At 46.7% G+C, this 20,113-nt stretch overlaps 1 protein-coding gene across 1 annotated transcript in view; it reads left to right on the top strand.

Moving 5' to 3' along the window:
- ADGRA3 (adhesion G protein-coupled receptor A3) overlaps positions 1–20,113 on the top strand; it is an 89,229-nt gene that overhangs the window by 31,512 nt on the left and 37,604 nt on the right. Inside the window, exons 5-6 of the mRNA XM_063921678.1 lie at positions 15,106–15,177; positions 16,971–17,131. Of these exons, the coding sequence (XP_063777748.1) occupies positions 15,106–15,177; positions 16,971–17,131 (233 nt within the window). The remainder of the gene's footprint in view (positions 1–15,105; positions 15,178–16,970; positions 17,132–20,113) is intronic.

The following is a 20,113-nucleotide window of genomic DNA, read 5'->3' as shown; positions in this document are numbered from 1 at the left end:
TCTACTCATGTGCTTATTTTGTTTTTATGACTGAGTTGTTACACTGACTCTTCCAGCGCTGTGGAGGTCTGTGGTGCCTTACAAATAAATGGTAACAACCAGCTAAAGAAACTGATAGACCTTCTTTTTTTTTTTTTTTTAAAGAACTGATTTTTATTGAGGTTTTTCATATAAGAAATATACGTTTGACAACATGGCATCAGTATCATAAGATTACGATCCTTGGAACATATGGAACGCATGAAAAGTGGATCAATAGAGGTATACCTAAGTCAAACATCAATATGCAATAGGCATAAATACCGTCAAACATGGGAAGGGGGGGGGGGGGGAGAGGAAAGGTCAGAGCGCTGTCAGCCCATCAGAGGTAGAAACACCACATAAGGGTGGGGTCATGAGCATAAAACCATACTTCATTATACCTTGTTCCTACGTAAATTGTTGCAACCAAACTGATATAATAACATTGTTAAAGATAATGACAAGCTAGGCGTGTAGAAGACATGAAAAGAAAGGGAGAGAAAATGATATCCAGAGGATAGACGAGGAGATAGAGAGAGAAGTAGGAATAGGAAAAAGAAAAGGAAAAGAAACCAGGTTATCTGGACATTTTCCACTGGGGATTTTCAAATGCTGCAATTATCGTGGTTTGAGTGGTCTGGTCTAGAGTGGCCATATAAAGACCCCATTTTTTGTAGAACCCAGTAAGGCCAGAGGGTCCCGTAAGGAGAGTGGACCTACGATCAAAATACAAATATTGTAACATAGTTTTCAGAACTTCAGCTAAGGAGGGGGTCGATCTGACAACCCAATGTTTCAGAATTGCTTTTTTGGATATGGTAAACAGCATGGTCAGCAAGGGGAAAAGTAGGCTAATCCCTCTTACCGATCTCCAAATAGAAAAATTGATGCAGAGACAGGCTAAGGGGTCAGGTCTCAATGACGTATGAAAATAGGTATTTATGAACACAAATAATTTATTCCAGAAGCGTTGGATCCTAGTGCAGCTCCAGAGGCAGTGGTAAAAAGAGGCTCTAGCTCCTTCACATTTAGGGCACCTATTTGGGATCACAGGATCAATGGATAACTGTTCATAGGGAGGCAGGTATGCTCTGTGGATGGATTTGATGTGTACCTCCTGTAGGTATGCAGAGCCTAGAATTGACATGGTGCAGTGGTGATGATCTAAGAGGAGGTCACAAGAGGTCACGCTTGGAATGTCTGTTTGCCAAGAAGCAAGCAGTCTAGATATAAATGGCATGGAGGGTATATTCACGATGAGTGAGTAAATTTGCTTTAATTTGTAAGGATGGGATTCCCAATGTTTTAGAATTTTTGCTAGTGGGGAGGAGGGGGACGGCAGAAAAGAGTCAAGGCGCAATGTTTGTTGATAATGTCTCACTTGTAGATACATAAAGAAGTGGGAGGACGGAATAGAGTACCTGTCTCTTAGAGTTGCAAATTGAGGGATATGGCCTCCCGGGTCAAATACTTGAGAAGCAGCGCACAGCCCCCTCTCCCGCCATCGTAGAAACAGAGCATTGTGAAGGGAAGGAGGAAAAGATGGGTTTCCCCAAAGGGATATATAAGAGGAAGCAGTATGGTCAGATTTGAGTTTCCTGTGTAGTTTAACCCAACTAAAGTAAGTGTCTCGAAATAAGGGGTGTTCCAGGATTGATGGAGGTATGTCAGTTTTCTTGGCGTGTAGAAGGGCGCATGGGGAATAGGGTCGGAAGGCGTCAGTATCTAGAGCCAAGTCAGTGTAGGTGCTTTTACCTAGGAGCCAGTCAGCAGCATATCGAAGAAAGATTGTAAGAGAGTAAGAAAGAAAGTCCGTGACTCCTAACCCACCCCTTGACTTGTCCATTACAAGTTTAGCAAAGGCTATTTTTGGTTTCTTCCCATGCCATATAAATCGAGTCATAGCCTTGCGTAATGTAACGCCATCCGCTACTTTTAGGCTGATTGGGAGAGACTGCATAATGTAAAAGATCTTGGGAAATATCACAGATTTAAGGACTGCAATCCTCCCTAGCAATGAGAGCGGAAGGGTAGCCCACCCATCTAGTTTAGAAAGCACAGCCTTAATGGCCGGGGAGAAATTTAGCTCGTAAGTCCGCGAAATATCTCGTGGAATATTGACCCCTAAGTATTTAAAGTGTGACTGAGTGATCGTGAAGGGTGATGCCTGTGTAAGTGAGGATAGTGTGGAGGGGGGGACGTGTATAGGAAGCAGTTCTGATTTTGTAACATTGATCTTATAACCAGCCGTCTCACCAAAGTCCGAGATCAAACGCAGAATTTCCGGGACCGATGTGAGAGGGTTCGAGACAAATAACAACATGTCGTCTGCGAACAGGGCGACCTTGAGCTCAGTGTTACCAATAGAGATGCCAGTAAAGGAAGAGGAAAGCCTAAGAGCTAAAGCTAGAGTTTCTAGAGCGACGGCAAAGAGGAGCGGGGAAAGAGGGCAGCCTTGTCTAGTACCTTTTTCAATATAAAAGGGGTCGGAAAAGAAGCCGTTGCAAGAAATTTGAGTGGCCGGGGATGAATATATTGCGCGGACAGCCTCAATGAACGCGTCAGGGAAATTGAAACGTTTCAAGGTTGCGTATAGGTGTGGCCATTCGACGAGGTCGAAGGCCTTTTCCGCGTCTAAGGATATGATGGCATACTCTGAAGAGGACAAGTTACCATGGCAGGAGTGCAAGGCCGCTATTACCCTCCTCACATTGACCACGAGTGTCTACCTGCAATAAAGCCCGTCTGATCTGGGTGGACAGTGTGAGGGAGTATGAATTTCAGACGATCGGCCAATATCTTTGCAAACAGCTTGTAATCCAAGTTCAACAAGGATATTGGTCGGTAGGAGCCTGGGAGGGATAAATCTCTGCCCGGTTTAGGGAGCAATTTGAGGAGTGCCGAATTGAAGTGGGGTGGGGGTGTTTTAGCTAGCAGTAAGGAGTTGAAAATGTCTACCAGGATGGAGTCGAATTTATGAGAGAGGAGTCTATAATATTCTCCATTGTAGCCGTCAGGGCCTGGAGCCTTATTGGGTTTTAATTGTTTGATTGCTGTTCGGACTTCAGTGATAGTAATCGGGGATAAAAGTTGTGAAGCCATATCATCGGAGAGGACAGGGTAAGGTAGAGCTTCCCAGAAGAGAGGAGTGTTGGGAGAAGTGTCAGCGGGGGTGGGGGGAGAGTGTGGTGGTTGAGAGCAGGATGTCGGGGAATGCGAAGCTGGGAAAGATGGTTGCAAGGTGCTTGGAGGGGTGGACGAGTACAATTGGGAAAAGTAAGACTGCATGATATGTGCAATCTGCTTGTTTGTGGAAGTCAGTGTGCCCTGCTGTGTGCGGAGGGGGTGAACCACTGCCGGTGAAAATGTGCCACGAAGCAAGTTAGAGAGTAAATGGCCAGACTTGTTCCCGAATTTATGGAACTTGTAGTGGACAGAAAAAAGGTATTTATCACCCATTTCGGAAATGTGTTCGTCAAAGTGGGTTTTAGTGAGCAGATATGCTTGCTTAGTGGCCGGTGAAGGTGCATGTTTGTACGCATGAAATGCCGTAGTGAGAGCGTCCTGGAGCACTAGATACTGCTTTGAGGAGTCCTTGTTGGAGGCTGCGGTAAAAGACATAATCGCTCCTCTGAGTACGGCTTTTGCCGACATCCAAAACAAAAAAGGATCCGTCTGGAGATGTTCAGAGTTGGTAATGCAATAATCGTTCCATGCAGCCTCCAAGAAGGATTTGAAAGTAGAAGAGCGACAAAATCTAGATGGGAATTTCCATAACCTAGTTGTGTCTCTGTCATCGGGGAAGTGGATAGTCAAGGTAATCATAGCATGATCTGACAGAGAGATGGGGGCAATAGAGCAGTCCGTGACTTGAGGGAAAAGAGCATGAGAAATGAAGAAATAGTCAATACGAGAGAGGGAGCCGTGCGCCGCCGAGAGACAGGTGTACTCTCGTTCCGTTGGGTATAGAGCTCGCCACAGGTCTATAACCTATAGGGTGGAGGTGAAGAGGGGGATGCCAACTTTAGGAAGTGGAGGTGGAGTCCCACGGCTGTTCGATCTGTCAAGTAAGGAGGAAGAGATCAGGTTAAAATCTCCACCAATAATCAAATTGTCACCCATGAAGGGGGTCAAATGGGTAATTAAATGCTGGAAGTATGATTTGGAGTAGGGAGGGGGGGAATATATACATTCGCCAGCGTGAGCCTCTTGCCTAGCATGTCTACCAAGACCACTACATATCTACCTGTATCATCAATAACAACACGGTGAATTTCATGGGCCAGTGTGCGTTTTACCAGGATAACCACTCCTCGTGCTTTGGAACTGTAGGAAGAAGATGCCAATACAGACCAACCCAGCATTCCCAATTTTGCAGACTCAGAAGGAGTCAGATGAGTTTCCTGAAGGAATGCCACGTCCACGCCAGATTTTTGTAAGAAGATCAAAATTTTCCTGCGTTTCGCCGGAGAGTTGATACCTCCAACGTTCCAGGTTGCGTAGCGTAGACTAGGCATCCCTGGAGGAAACAGGGTAAAAAAGAAACAGCGGCCTAGAACATAAAAATACAAAAAGAGGAACTTTTAGTACAATGATGCCAAAGGACATCATACATTCTAGCCAATTTATACATCGCAGGACAGCGCCCAAAGGAGTTGGAGGAGGGTACCAAACAGTGAGGTAGGGAGGGAGGGAGTATACGGGAGGAGAGGTAGGGGGTACAAATGAAAAAAGGCATACAAACGCTAGCGTTTGATGCCAGACTTCCGAGTAAAAGCACATAAAGTAACATAATAAAAGAGACACACATCCAGCTCGGAGGGGCGTATCCGTCTCTGATCCTCAAATTGCAGCAAAATACAACTGTATAACTGTGGCCCGAAGGTCCCGGCAGCGCTTTGCGCAAAAGAACATTAAAATAACATGTAATATAGAAAGACAACATGTAATATAGAAAGAATGACCCGCTAAATGTAGAAAAAAAAGGGGTAACGGTATAAACTTAGGAATCATTAAACAGACATGAAGTCATGCAGAGCAGGTCGAACTTAATGAGACAATTTAGAATATGGAGCACAGTTCCTCAATTAGCGGAATCAGAGATGTCTGCATCCTTAGCCTGGGACAGCTCCTGGAGATAAGCCAAAGCGTCAGGCGGGGTGGAGAAGTCCTTAAATGAAGTCCCATCATAAATGCGAAGCCTGGCAGGGTACAGTAGGCCAAATTTGCGCCCTTCGGTGACTAATTGAGAACAAACAGGGGAAAAGGATTTCCTGGCCCGTGATAACTCAGCGGAGTAGTCTTGAAAAATGTGAAGCATATGTCCTTCCCATGACAAAGATTTAGCTTTGCGAGAGGCCGACCATATCTCCATTTTGTGTAGGTAATTTAAGCAGCGGAACAGGGTAACGCGGGGTCTCGGCCTGTTAGGGGTCGGAGTCGGGCCCACCCTATGAACCCTCTCTATAACCATGTCCTGGCAAACCGCCTCTATGCCTAAAAGCGAGGGTAGAGTGTTGCGGACAAAATGGGCCAGAGCGGGCCCCTTGATAGACTCAGGGAGGCCGACCAGCCTAATATTATTTCGACGCGATCTGTTCTCAATATCGTCTATCTTGTTCCATAGCTGATATGAGTCGTTAGTGAGGCGCTTCACAGTGTGCTGCAGATCTCCTATATCATGGGAGGCTACATTAAGCTGTTGTTCTGTGTTAGAAACCCTGTGGGTCAGATGTTGCAGCTGACTGGTGATATCAGCCACTGCTTTAGATAGAAGGGGAGTCATAGTGGCTGTAATGGCCGCCACCACCTCGGAATATGTCACAGGGGCATCGCAGCCCGCACTCACGTGTCCCCCAGATGTAGGTCCCTCGGCCGCGGTTTTCTTATGCAGGGGGGGTGCGCTCTCCGCAGCAGAGTCTGCTTGCATGGTCCCTGCAGCCCGCCGCTTCTCCTGGCGTGGAGGCTGCTGCTGCTGTTGGTCCGTCTGTGGCTGCGGCGTCAGCGGCGCTAGAAAGCGGTCCATCTCAGCGGCGGGGGGTGTAGGGGCACTGCGGGAGGGTTCCGGTCGCCAAACGAGGCTTTAGAAGCCTAATAAAAGGTTGCTGCAGAGGATCGGGAGACGGAGCTCAAAAACGGAGCTCAGGTCTCCAAGAAGCCGGAACCGGTAGTCCTGATAGACCTTTAATGCAGAACAAGATGTTTCTTCTACCAAGAACATTGTCACCATTAGGACTTATATAGTGTGGCAGATGCTCAATTAGCTTTGTGATATCATTCAGGTGCTTGAAAGGAAGGGGTATTTCTAAGCAAGAAAAAAAAGGCATTTGGTTTCCCCCAGCACCCTGAATGATTACAGTAACCAGATGTAAATATTAGAATTCAGAGATCTCGGTTACATATATTTGCGCAAATTAGGGACCCCAAATATATAGAGACGCCTTGATGTGGCTTTGGGGCTTATTCATACATTTGCGCAATTATATGTAATTGAGATCTCTGAATTCTAATATTGTGTGGGCTTTACATCTGGTTACTGTTATCATTCAGGGTGCTGGGGGAAACCAAATGCCTTTTCTCTGACGTCCTAGTGGATGCTGGGAACTCCGTAAGGACCATGGGGAATAGCGGCTCCGCAGGAGACTGGGCACAACTAAGAAAGATTTAGGACTACCTGGTGTGCACTGGCTCCTCCCTCTATGCCCCTCCTCCAGACCTCAGTTAGAATTTTGTGCCCGGCCGAGCTGGATGCACACTAGGGGCTCTCCTGAGCTCCTAGAAAAGAAAGTATCATTTAGGTTTTTTATTTTCAGTGAGATCTGCTGGCAACAGACTCACTGCTATGAGGGACTAAGGGGAGAGAAGCGAACCTACCTGCTTGCAGCTAGCTTGGGCTTCTAGGCTACTGGACACCATTAGCTCCAGAGGGATCGAACACAGGACCAGCCTCGGTCGTCCGGTCCCGGAGCTGCGCCGCCGTCCCCCTTACAGAGCCAGAAGCAAGAAGACGTTCCTGGAAATCGGCGGCAGAAGACTTCGGTCTTCATCAAGGTAGCGCACAGCACTGCAGCTGTGCGCCATTGCTCCCCATGCACACCACACACTCCGGTCACTGATGGGTGCAGGGCGCTGGGGGGGGGGGGGCGCCCTAGGCTGCAATAATAGTACCTTGCTGGCAAAATAAACACATAATATAGTCATTAAGAATATATATGTGTAAAATCCCCTGCCAGATATACATATAAAAGAGCGGGAGAAGTCCGCCGGAAAAGGGGCGGGGCTATCTCCCTCAGCACACTGGCGCCTTTTTCCCTCACAGCTCCGCTGGAAGGACGCTCCCCAGGCTCTACCCTGCAGTTTCCAGACTACATAGGGTAAAAAAGAGAGGGGAGGCACTAAATTTAGGCGCAATCTGTGTAATATCAGCAGCTATAGGGGAAAAATCACTGTGGGTAGTGTGAATCCCTGTATATATAGCGCTCTGGTGTGTGCTGGCATACTCTCTCTCTGTCTCCCCAAAGGACTTTGTGGGGTCCTGTCCTCAGTCAGAGCATTCCCTGTGTGTGTGCGGTGTGTCGGTACGGCTGTATCGACATGTTTGATGAGGAGGCTTATGTGGAGGCGGAGCAGATGCCGGTAAATGTGATGTCACCCCCTGCGGGGTCGGCACCTGAGTGGATGGACATGTGGAAGGAATTACGCGACAGTGTCAGCTCCTTACATAAAAGGTTTGACGACATAGCAGATGTGGGACAGCCGGCTTCTCAGCCCGTGCCTGCGCAGGCGTCTCAAAAGCCATCAGGGGCCCTAAAACGCCCACTACCTCAGATGGCAGACACAGATGTCGACACGGATACTGACTCCAGTGTCGACGACGATGAGACTAGTGTACATTCCAATAGAGCCACCCGTTACATGATTACGGCAATGAAAAATGTGTTGCACATTTCAGATATTACCCCAGGTACCACAAAAAAGGGTATTATGTTTGGGGAGAAAAAGCTTCCAGTGGTTTTTCCCCCATCTGATGAATTAAATGAAGTGTGTGAAGAAGCGTGGGTTTCCCCCGATAAGAAACTGGTAATTTCTAAAAGGTTACTAATGGCGTACCCTTTCCCGCCAGAGGATAGGTCACGTTGGGAGACATCCCCTAGGGTGGATAAAGCGCTCACACGTCTGTCAAAAAAGGTGGCACTACCGTCTCCGGACACGGCCGCCCTAAAGGAGCCTGCAGATAGAAAGCAGGAGGCTATCCTGAAGTCTGTATATACACACTCAGGTATTATACTGAGACCAGCTATTGCTTCAGCATGGATGTGCAGTGCTGCAGCTGCGTGGTCAGATTCCCTGTCAGATAACATCGATACCTTAGACAGGGACACTATATTGCTAACCATAGAGCATATTAAAGACGCAGTCTTCTACATGAGAGATGCACAGAGGGATATTTGCCGACTGGCATCTAAAATAAACGCAATGTCCATTTCTGCCAGGAGAGGATTGTGGACTCGGCAGTGGACAGGTGATGCTGATTCTAAAAGGCACATGGAAGTTTTGCCTTACAAGGGTGAGGAGTTTTTTGGGGATGGTCTCTCGGACCTCGTTTCCACAGCTACAGCTGGGAAATCGACATTTTTACCCCATGTTCCCTCACAGCCGAAGAAAGCACCGTATTATCAGGTACAGTCCTTTCGGCCCCAGAAAGGCAAGCGGGTTAGAGGCGCGTCCTTTCTGCCCAGAGGCAGAGGTAGAGGGAAAAAGCTGCAGCATACAGCCAGTTCCCAGGAACAAAAGTCCTCCCCCGCTTCCTCTAAGTCCACCGCATGACGCTGGGGCTCCACAGGCGGAGCCAGGTACGGTGGGGGCCCGTCTCAAGTACTTCAGCGACCAGTGGGCTCGCTCACGGGTGGATCCCTGGATTCTACAGGTAGTATCTCAGGGGTACAAGCTGGGGTTCGAGACGTCTCCCCCTCGCCGTTTCCTCAAATCTGCCTTGCCGACAGCTCCCTCAGACAGGGAGGCAGTGCTGGAGGCAATTCACAAGCTGTTTTCGCAGCAGGTGATAGTCAAGGTACCCCTCCTTCAACAAGGACGGGGTTACTATTCCACAATGTTTGTGGTACCGAAACCGGACGGTTCGGTGAGACCCATCCTAAATTTGAAATCCTTGAACACTTATATACGAAGGTTCAAGTTCAAAATGGAATCGCTCAGGGCGGTTATTGCAAGCCTGGACGAAAGGGATTACATGGTATCACTGGACATCAAGGATGCTTACCTGCATGTCCCCATTTACCCCCCTCACCAGGAGTACCTCAGATTTGTGGTACAGGACTGTCATTACCAATTCCAGACGTTGCCGTTTGGTCTGTCCACGGCACCGAGGGTATTTACCAAGGTAATGGCAGAGATGATGATATTCCTTCGAAAAAAGGGTGTTATAATTATCCCGTACTTGGACGATCTCCTTATAAAGGCGAGGTCCAGGGAACAGTTGTTGATCGGAGTAGCACTGGCTCGGGCAGTGCTGCAACAGCATGGCTGGATTCTGAACATTCCGAAGTCGCAGCTGGTTCCTACAACGCGTCTACTGTTCCTGGGGATGGTTCTCGACACAGAACAGAAAAAAGTGTTTCTCCCGGAGGAGAAGGCCAAGGAGTTGTCATCTCTAGTCAGAGACCTCCTAAAACCAAAACAGGTGTCGGTGCACCACTGCACGCGAGTCCTGGGAAAAATGGTGGCTTCGTACGAAGCAATTCCATTCGGAAGGTTCCATGCAAGGATCTTTCAGTGGGATCTGTTGGACAAGTGGTCCGGATCGCATCTTCAGATGCTGTCTCCAAGGGCCAGGGTGTCGCTGCTGTGGTGGCTGCAGAGTGCTCATCTTCTAGAGGGCCGCAGATTCGGCATACAGGACTGGGTCCTGGTGACCACGGATGCCAGCCTTCGAGGTTGGGGGGCAGTCACGCAGGGAAGAAACTTTCAAGGACAATGGTCAAGTCAGGTGACTTCCCTGCACATAAATTTTCTGGAACTAAGGGCCATTTACAATGCACTAAGTCAGGCAAGACCCCTGCTTCAACACCAGCCGGTGCTGATCCAGTCAGACAACATCACGGCGGTCGCCCATGTAAACCGACAGGGCGGCACAAGAAGCAGGATGGCGATGGCAGAAGCCACAAGGATTCTCCGATGGGCGGAAAATCACGTGTTAGCACTGTCAGCAGTGTTCATTCCGGGAGTGGACAACTGGGAAGCAGACTTCCTCAGCAGACACGACCTCCACCCAGGAGAGTGGGGACTTCATCCAGAAGTCATTTAAAATGCTGGTAAACCGTTGGGAAAGACCACAGGTGGACATGATGGCGTCCCGCCTCAACAAAAAGTTGAAAAGATATTGCGCCAGGTCAAGGGACCCTCAGGCGATAGCTGTGGACGCTCTAGTGACACCGTGGGTGTACCAGTCGGTTTATGTGTTCCCTCCTCTACCTCTCATACCCAAGGTACTGAGAATAATAATAAGAAGAAGAGGAGTAAGAACTATACTAGTGGTTCCGGATTAGCCAAGAAGAGCCTGGTACCCGGAACTTCAAGAGATGTTATCAGAGGACCCTTGGCCTCTGCCGCTCAGACAGGACCTACTGCTGCAGGGGCCCTGTCTGTTCCAAGACTTACCGCGACTGCGTTTGACGGCATGGCGGTTGAACGCCGGATCCTAAAAGAAAAAGGCATTCCGGAGGAAGTTATTCCTACACTGATTAAAGCTAGGAAAGAGGTGACCGCAAACCATTATCACCGCATATGGCGGAAATATGTTGCGTGGTGTGAGGCCAGGAAGGCCCCAACGGAGGAATTTCAACTGGGTCGTTTTCTGCACTTTCTGCAGTCAGGAGTGACTATGGGCCTAAAATTGGGCTCCATTAAGGTCCAGATTTCGGCTCTGTCCATTTTCTTCCAAAAAGAACTGGCTTCACTGCCTGAAGTTCAGACTTTTGTTAAAGGAGTGCTGCATATTCAGCCCCCGTTTGTGCCTCCAGTGGCACCGTGGGATCTCAACGTGGTGTTGGATTTCCTAAAGTCGCATTGGTTTGAGCCACTTAAGACCGTGGAGCTAAAATACCTCACGTGGAAAGTGGTCATGCTGTTGGCCCTGGCGTCGGCCAGGCGTGTATCAGAATTGGCGGCTTTGTCATGTAAAAGCCCTTATCTGATTTTTCATACGGATAGGGCGGAATTGAGGACTCGTTCCCAATTCCTTCCTAAAGTGGTATCAGCGTTTCATGTGAACCAACCTATTGTGGTGCCTGCGGCTACTCGGGACTTGGAGGACTCCAAGTTGCTGGACGTAGTCAGGGCCCTGAAAATATATGTTTCCAGGACGGCTGGAGTCAGGACAACTGACTCTCTCTTTATCCTGTATGCACCCAACAAGCTGGGTGCTCCTGCTTCTAAGCAGACTATTGCTCGCTGGATCTGTAGCACGATTCAACTTGCACATTCTGCAGCTGGACTGCCGCATCCTAAATCGGTAAAAGCCCATTCCACGAGGAAAGTGGGCTCTTCTTGGGCGGCTGCCCGAGGGGTCTCGGCTTTACAACTTTGCCGAGCTGCTACTTGGTCGGGTTCAAACACTTTTGCAAGATTCTCCAAGTTTGATACCCTGGCTGAGGAGGACCTTGAGTTTGCTCATTCGGTGCTGCAGAGTCATCCGTACTCTCCCGCCTGTTTGGGAGCTTTGGTATAATCCCCATGGTCCTTACGGAGTTCCCAGCATCCACTAGGACGTCAGAGAAAATAAGATTTTACTCACCGGTAAATCTATTTCTCGTAGTCCGTAGTGGATGCTGGGCGCCCATCCCAAGTGCGGATTGTCTGCAATACTTGTATATAGTTATTGCCTAACTAAAGGGTTATTGTTATGAGCCTTCTGTTTGTGAGGCTCAGTCGTTTTTCATACTATTAACTGGGTATAGTATCATGAGTTGTACGGTGTGATTGGTGTGGCTGGTATGAGTCTTACCCGGAATTTCAAATCCTTTCCTTATTGTGTCAGCTCTTCCGTGCACAGTTTCCTAACTGAGGTCTGGAGGAGGGGCATAGAGGGAGGAGCCAGTGCACACCAGGTAGTCCTAAATCTTAGTTGTGCCCAGTCTCCTGCGGAGCCGCTATTCCCCATGGTCCTTACGGAGTTCCCAGCATCCACTACGGACTACGAGAAATAGATTTACCGGTGCGTAAAATCTTATTTTTTTTCTCACCGTTAGGACTTGTCCGAAACAACTGGTAGCTTACTTACACGTGACAGAATTGGGGTTCCTAAATCCCTATATGTAGGAGTCCTTATACTCATCATGGCTACCTGAGAACGTTTCTTACCAGTATATGTCCCGGTGATGCTGTGTTCTGGCCACACATAGCTCAGGGCATTGAGACATTTGCAACAAATTGTTAAACCTATTACCTGGAACGTAGGTAGACTTCAAAGTACCATTGATGTTACGAGAAATCCCAGAAAGGGCTTGGTAACTTTTATCGGCTCAGACCTGTCTACAGTGAACGAGGAGGCGGTCCCAGTTATAGTGGATAATTACAATAAGACATTTCAGATTGTCACACTACAAAACTTTACAGCCGCCATAGTAATGTCACACCTGAGTGTGACGCTGGGAATAACCGGATTATATGATGAATGAGATTATTACAGTTGCCCTGAGTATGCATCATGACAGGAGATCCGTGACTTCACATCAGACACAGAACCCCTTGTACCTACATCTGCCAATCATATAGACTGGTGTAAGACTTACAGCAGTCTACATGATTGGCAGATTTAGGTTCTTACACTTACAGTGTAAAGGGCCCTACACACTAAAAGATTATCTGTCCAATCTGGCTGATTGGAAAGAAAATCTGGCAATGTCTGGGAGCAAATGGCAATTCACTATTTACTCTCAAACATTGGAAAACAGACAAAAATGGACTTTAAGACAAATTGGTTAAGTTTGTTTCATTAAACAAATTTATGTGAACTGTTTTTGTCCATTTTCTTGATTTTGGTAGCAAATTGTTGATTGTTATTTGCTCCCAGCCATTGCCAGATTTTCTTTCCAATCAGCCAGATTGGACAGATAATCTTTAAGTGTGTAGGGCCTATAAGTGTTTGTAAGCTTTTCCAGGACCACTCTCCAAAGCGCAGAATTACATTTTAAAATTCGAAAACGCAAACATTAAAGTGAGGTTTCCAGGCACCCTGTTGATCATACGTAGGGGGGTATTATCTTTTTATACCACTAATATTGCAGACAACTGTGGAAAGTAAAGCAGATACTGTACACTGCAATCTTACTGCCTCTGAATGAGGAATTCATAAAAGAATCATAGGAAACGAGAAAAGGCCAGCATGAATTATCCCAAGAAAAGAACATGCTTTACTCCTGTCAGGACATGTTAAAATTTGGTAAAGTATTTTTCGTGAAGTGTCACACACTGCCAGTGCCACTTCCCCTGACAGGGAGTCTGTTGTGTTCCCCTGGAGGATGACTGCTCAAACTCAGAGAGTGGGAACTGTTTATAGGCCCTTCGGTATGGATCGCATTTGTACAGCTGCTCGCAGGCACCTCCTTGCTGCATTTGCGATCCCTGCACTGCCACCGCGTTGCTCTTGGATCCACATCGCAACCAATGTTCCCCGCAGACTGCCAGCTGAGTAAGTCTCGTTTTACTCAGGCTGGCCGTCGCAGGAATCCTTGCGAGACCAAGAAATCTGCATCTAAGATGCAGACCTTGGCCTCATCTCTCCCAGAAAATGGGGTAACATGCCCCCGTTTCCATAAATGCCATCTATCCCTCCCCTCCCCCTGAAACTCTGCAGGGAATTGCACAAGCGATCCATGCTGAATGAGAGCGATAGACTGGTAAAAGTAGGTAGCACAGTAGTAAGCAGCATAACCAAAGCTCTGTTTCAAAGGAGGGAGATGTAACGTAATGCAGCGCGCGGCCATTCTCCTTTGCTGCTGACTTTTGTTTGCCAAGGTTTAGGTGTTACCTTAAACATTTACTAGTTTTCTGCATTTGAACAGCATTGTTTTGAATGACTTGGACCCTTTTTAAGGTAAAAAAAGCTGAGAAGGGACTGACGAGTGCATTTTGCTGTGTGCATTGTGCAGAACCAGTTTGTTCCCCCTCAAGCCGTTCTAAATGTATCTGATTTTTATAGTGTGTAATCCTGAAAATATTTTGGAAAGAATGGCATAACAAAAAAAGAGTAGAACAGTTGTTTACCAAATGTGGGAAAATCATGGAAGAATATACAGATGATTGCAGTTTCCAAAAATGTATTCCATTGTTAAGGTATTAGCTTATCTTTCCAAACAGAGTAAGTTGGCTAGATAAAAGTATGTGGATGTTTTTTGCATATGTTGAGTGCTGAGTTTTCCATTAGTTTTGTTTCTACTGAACATCATGCATGTATATACAGTACATATATGTGTATAATTTACATACTATTAAATTCTGGTAACTTTATTATTCAAAAGGTTATCCCTCATTGACAGTTTGATATAGGATTGTTTGTTTGAAGTTCCTGCTAATTTATTTTGTTTTATGAGTTTCATTTTATGTTTTTATTTTCATTCATAGTTGTTTTTGTGGTTTCTACTATTTTAGGACACTATTATTTGGAACAATGAATGCAGGGTTGTGTCCACAAATTGCAAATTTGTAATGCATGCACATATGTATATTTCTGTGCGTTTATATCTCACTGTATTGTTTTTATGTATTTTATCATGCAAGTGTGAGTTATCTATTATCGGACTTCAGTATATCGTGTATTATAGTGTTAAAGTATGAGGCCTTGTTATGTGCACCTAGAGCCCAATAAATCGGCTCAGTAATTGTGCTCACAGGTGCAATAATATTCAATCATTCACCAATAAATAGTCATTCAACTACAGGGTAAAAGTGCGTTTGTTGCTGATTTTAGTAAATTATTAAACTAATGGGATTGAGAAATTACAAAGCGGTCATGTTTGTCTCGTCAAAATGACATCCATTTTATTTTATTTTTTTCTACTTTGTCTTCAGAAATCTGTCTGGGAATTTATTTTCTTCATTGGCACAAGGAACATTTTCTAATTTGGTTGCCTTAAAGTCATTGTAAGTATTCTGTAACTGCAAGAGGCAAGTATTACCTCTTACACAGTGGAGGATAAGCTGTCTGTGCATCACATGTTGGTGGACAAAAGGTTACTGGGTGTTTCCTATGCTGTAGTGTTCCTCTGATCAGAATAGGACGACCCAGTACCTAAGGTCTGCCTGTTGGGAAAGGTTTGGTAAATCATCACCTATTATTTCATAACATTTTTGGGGTCTTTGTCAAAGAAATTTGAGAGCCCTTGTCAAGATGTCACTGATGCCAACAGTTAAGCAAATTCTGCATAATATACTAAGATTGTGACCCTATGGGGTATATTCAATAAGTGTCGGAAGCTGTCGTCTTGTCGGAGAGACGGCAGCTTCCGACAGATTTAGGTCGGAAGGGGTTCTGACCTATTCATTATGGGCTGATTTTTTCCAACAAGTCGGGAATTCCCGACTTGTCGGAAAACATGTGGATCGGTGGAATAGCCGCCAATTTGCGTGCTTCTGTCGGAAACGGGGCCAAATCCGACAGGTTTTGGCCCCATTTCCAACCATCTCAATCCGACTTTAAAAAATCAATCCGACTTTAAAAAAATGTCGGATTGAGATGAGGGAGCTGAGAGGAGGAGACGGGGAGAGCAGCGGGGAGACGGGTGAGCAGCGGCTACATAACAGCGTAGCAGGAGGATGGGGCACCGCCGCCGCTCGCGGCAGCATCCACCCGGCTCAGCAAGCGAGGTCCCGCTTGCTGGAGCTGGGTGGACGCTGCCGTGTGGTCTGGCGGCGGTGCCCCACCCTCTTGCTACGCTGTGCTGTAGCCCCTGCTCACCCGGCTCCCCGCGGCTCTCCCCGTCTCCTCCTCTCAGCTCCCTCATCTCAATCTGACTTTTTTTAAAGTCAGATTGAGATGGTCAGGAACGGACAAATCCTGTCAGATTTAGGTGTTCATTGAATAGCCCTTGTTGGATCCATTCCGACAAATGCATGTCGGAATGGTTCCGACTTTAATTGAATATACCCCTCCAACCCATTGTAAATGCCCCAGCTCACAAAAGACTCGAAGCTCTAGCATCTGCTGTAGTGTTTTTTCCAAATTGATGCAGGAATGGTACAGTAATGATAATAATAATCTGTCCTAAGTGGTGTTAAGAAGCACTCTCGTATCTCTGCTTAGGTCCTCTTCTCTGATATATGTGCGCTGTTGATCTCACATGGGGGGTCATTCCGAGTTGTTCGCTCGCAAGCTGTTTTTAGCAGCATTGCACACGCTAAGCCGCCGCCTACTGGGAGTGAATCTTAGCTTCTTAAATTTGCGAACGAAAGATTCGCAATATTGCGATAAGACATCTCTGTGTAGTTTCTGAGTAACTCAAGACTTGGCATCTGCGATCAGTTCAGTGCTTGTCGTTCCTGGTTTGACGTCACAAACACAGTTAGCGTTCGACCAGACACTCCTCCGTTTCTCCAGCCACTCCCGCGTTTTTCCCAGAAACGGTAGCGTTTTTTCACACACACCCATTAAACGGCCAGTTTCCGCCCAGAAACACCCACTTCCTGTCAATCACACTCCGATCGCCTGAACGAAGAAAAAGCCGTGAGTAAAATACCTAACTGTATAGCAAATTTACTTGGCGCAGTCGCAGTGCGGACATTGCGCATGCGCACTAAGCGGAAAATCGCTGCAATGCGATGAAATTTACCGAGCGAACAACTCGGAATGACCCCCATGGTACACAGTTTGTTAAACATGTAAACAGAAATGTGGATTTCCCCCCCCCCCCCCCTTTTCCTTTGTTTTACATGCGCAGAGAATTCCAGACAGACTATCTTCTGTGTGATTGCAATCTTCTGTGGATGGCAGGGTGGATAAAGGCAAAAAACATAACTGTCCGTGAGACTAAATGTTCCTACCCTAAGGCTCTCCAAGGCCAGCCGGTGACGGCAGTAAAAGTGGAACAGCTGACATGCGGTGAGGTTACACTTTGTTTTTTTACAACAGTATGTCATTTTGTGTCACTTTTGTGACTTCACAGTACCACGGTGGACCCAATGCTCCAGATTTAACTAACATGGGAAATGTATTAAGTATTTGCACAAGCAGGTCCTATTCTTAAAAAACCTACACTTGATCCAAACACTCTCCAACTACCGACCCATCTCTCTCCTCCCTTTTCCCTCCAAACTCCTTGAGCGTATTGTCTACAACCGCCTTACTTCCTTTCTTTCCTCACACTCACTGCTTGACCCATTCCAGTCTGGCTTCCGTCCTCTCCACTCCACTGAAACTGCCCTTACAAAAGTATGCAATGACCTCCATGCTGCTAAATCTAAGGGACACTACTCTATACTTATTCTACTTGATCTCTCTGCTGCTTTTGACATTGTGGACCATCCTCTCCTACTGCAAATTCTTCACTCCATTGGTCTACGTGACACTGCCCTCTCTTGGCTGTCCTCCTGCCTTTCTGACCGTTCTTTCTCTGTCTCCTCTCATGACTCCACCTCCCCCTCACTTCCACTAACTGTAGGGGTACCCCAAGGTTCTGTCCTTGGTCCTCTTCTCTTCTCTCTCTATACGTCCTCACTAGGTAAGCTCATTAGTTCTTTTGGTTTCCAATATCATCTCTACGCTGATGACACCCAAATCTATCTTTCCTCTCCAGACCTCTCCCCTGCTCTCCTCACTCGTATCTCCAACTGTCTCTCTGCTACCTCTTCCTGGATGTCCCAGCGCTTTCTTAAACTTAACATGTCTAAGACCGAGCTGATCATCTTTCCTCCCTCCCGCATAACCTCACCTCCTACAATCTCATTATCTATTGATGTCACTACTATCTCCTCTAGCCCCCAAGTGCGCTGTCTTGGCGTAATCCTTGACTCCTCCCTCTCCTTCAAACCACACATTCAGCACCTCTCACAAACCTGCCATTTTTATCTAAAAAATATTTCCAGGATCAGACCCTTTCTGACCCAGGATGCTACTAAGACTCTTATCCACTCACTGGTCATCTCCAGACTGGACTACTGTAATCTGCTCCTGACTGGCATTCCTGACAAATACCTCTCTCCACACCAATCTATCCTCAGTGCTGCTGCCCGGCTCATCTTCCTCACCAAACGCACTACGTCCACCTGTCCTCTCTTACTAGACCTTCACTGGCTCCCCTTCCCTTTCAGAATCCATTTCAAGCTTCTCACACTCGCTTACAAAGCCCTCACCCACTCCTCTCCCATCTACATCTCTGACCTTATCTCCCTTTACACTCCCACCCGTCTTCTTCGCTCTGCTAATGCACGCCGACTCTCCTGCCTACGAATTACTTCCTCCCACTCCTATCTCCAAGATTTTTCACGTGCTGCACCACTTCTTTGGAATTCCCTACCTCTCCCCCTCAGACTCTCCACCTCTCTACAAAACTTCAAACGGGCTCTCAAGACCCACTTCTTCACCAAACCCAGCCAAATCTCATCCTAACCCTCTGTTCTACGCTCTCTATGTACCCCAACTGTGTCACCCCTGTCTGTCTACCCCTCCCCTTTAGAATGTAAGCTCTCACGAGCAGGGCCCTCTTCCCTCATGTGCTTATCCTTTTGTCTTACTTTAATAATCTTCAACTGCACCAATTCCATCAGTCTTCTGCCACCTGATACTTATTCCAGTGTCATCTGCTGATGTAGCTATGTTTATTTACCCTGTACTTGTCCTATACTGTCATCAACTGCAAGTTGCTGTTTTCCTGTTTGATTATTTGTTTATGTACTCTGTAATTGGGCGCTGCGGAACCCTTGTGGCGCCATATAAATAAAGGATAATAATAATAATAATAATAATATTGGTTTAAAAATACTGCTGCTGCATTATTTAGAATTAATTCATTTAGAATAACGTTACTATAACCAATTCAGAGATCCTCATTCCCTCCCCCAACAGCTTCCCAGATACTTTTCTGCAGCAAGTAACGTGGCTCTGCAGGACCCTGGATGGAATTTCCAGCCTGTGGTTAGACTGCATATATGCTACAGCTCCAAGACATCGCCATTCCGCTTGTCGGCCAGAGAGGGTTTAAATATAAAATTATTTTAGACACCTTACATCTGGTGGTGCCATTTTGAAACATTTTAATGTAGATAGTAGTAGTGAACATAGCATGGGATTTCTGTACTGGCTGTCCAGTGCAAGACATTAGTTACTAGACATATGGCCTGATTCACAGATGGATGCAGTTCACACAACCGCTATATCTTTGTGCTCGGTGGCTGTGTTATAATATGCCAGTGATAGCTAACCTTGAAACTCCAGCTGTTGTTGAACTACACATCCCAACATGTCCTGATCAGTTTTAGCAAGGCCAAATAGCAAAACTGTAGTGTAGGGCATGCTGGGATGTGTAGTTCAACAACAACTGGAGTGTCAAGGTTAGCCATCACTGTAATATGCTATTGCCGCAGGAGGCTTCTCTGATCCACTGCTGTGTCTGAGGAAGCAGCACTTTATCCTCTGCATGAACATCGGTCATCTGAATAACACTCCGGTTATGGAGTATGGCTGGGGAATTCACGCTGCTGAAGCCAGTGAAGCTGCGTCCAAGCACACAGCCAGAGGCGTCAGCGTTCCCAGAAAACTGCAGCGCTGCCTGTTGCCGCCCCCAAATGTCAGCAGCATTTGGGGCATTTCGAGCTACATTGTAGCCCTGGATCTGCACTTGCGCAAGGCAGCTTCTGTGCATGTGCAGAGCCAAAAATATTGGAGATGTGCATTAATATTGAAATAGGCCCATAGATCCTAATAGTGATGCTACTGTAGTTACTTATCCAGCTTGGGGCCTAATTCACTAATGATTGCAATTGCAAAGCTGTTTGCTGCAGCTTTGCAATTGCAATCCTTAGCAGTGCAAATGCAGGGGGATGTGCAATGCAAGTGCAAGAGGGCATGTTGGTCTGCAATGACAGG

This window comes from Pseudophryne corroboree, chromosome 1 (genome assembly GCF_028390025.1).
Source record: "Pseudophryne corroboree isolate aPseCor3 chromosome 1, aPseCor3.hap2, whole genome shotgun sequence".
Lineage (NCBI taxonomy): Eukaryota > Metazoa > Chordata > Amphibia > Anura > Myobatrachidae > Pseudophryne > Pseudophryne corroboree.
Note: the sequence above shows the minus strand (reverse complement) of the source record. Positions and strands in the feature narration are given on the sequence as shown.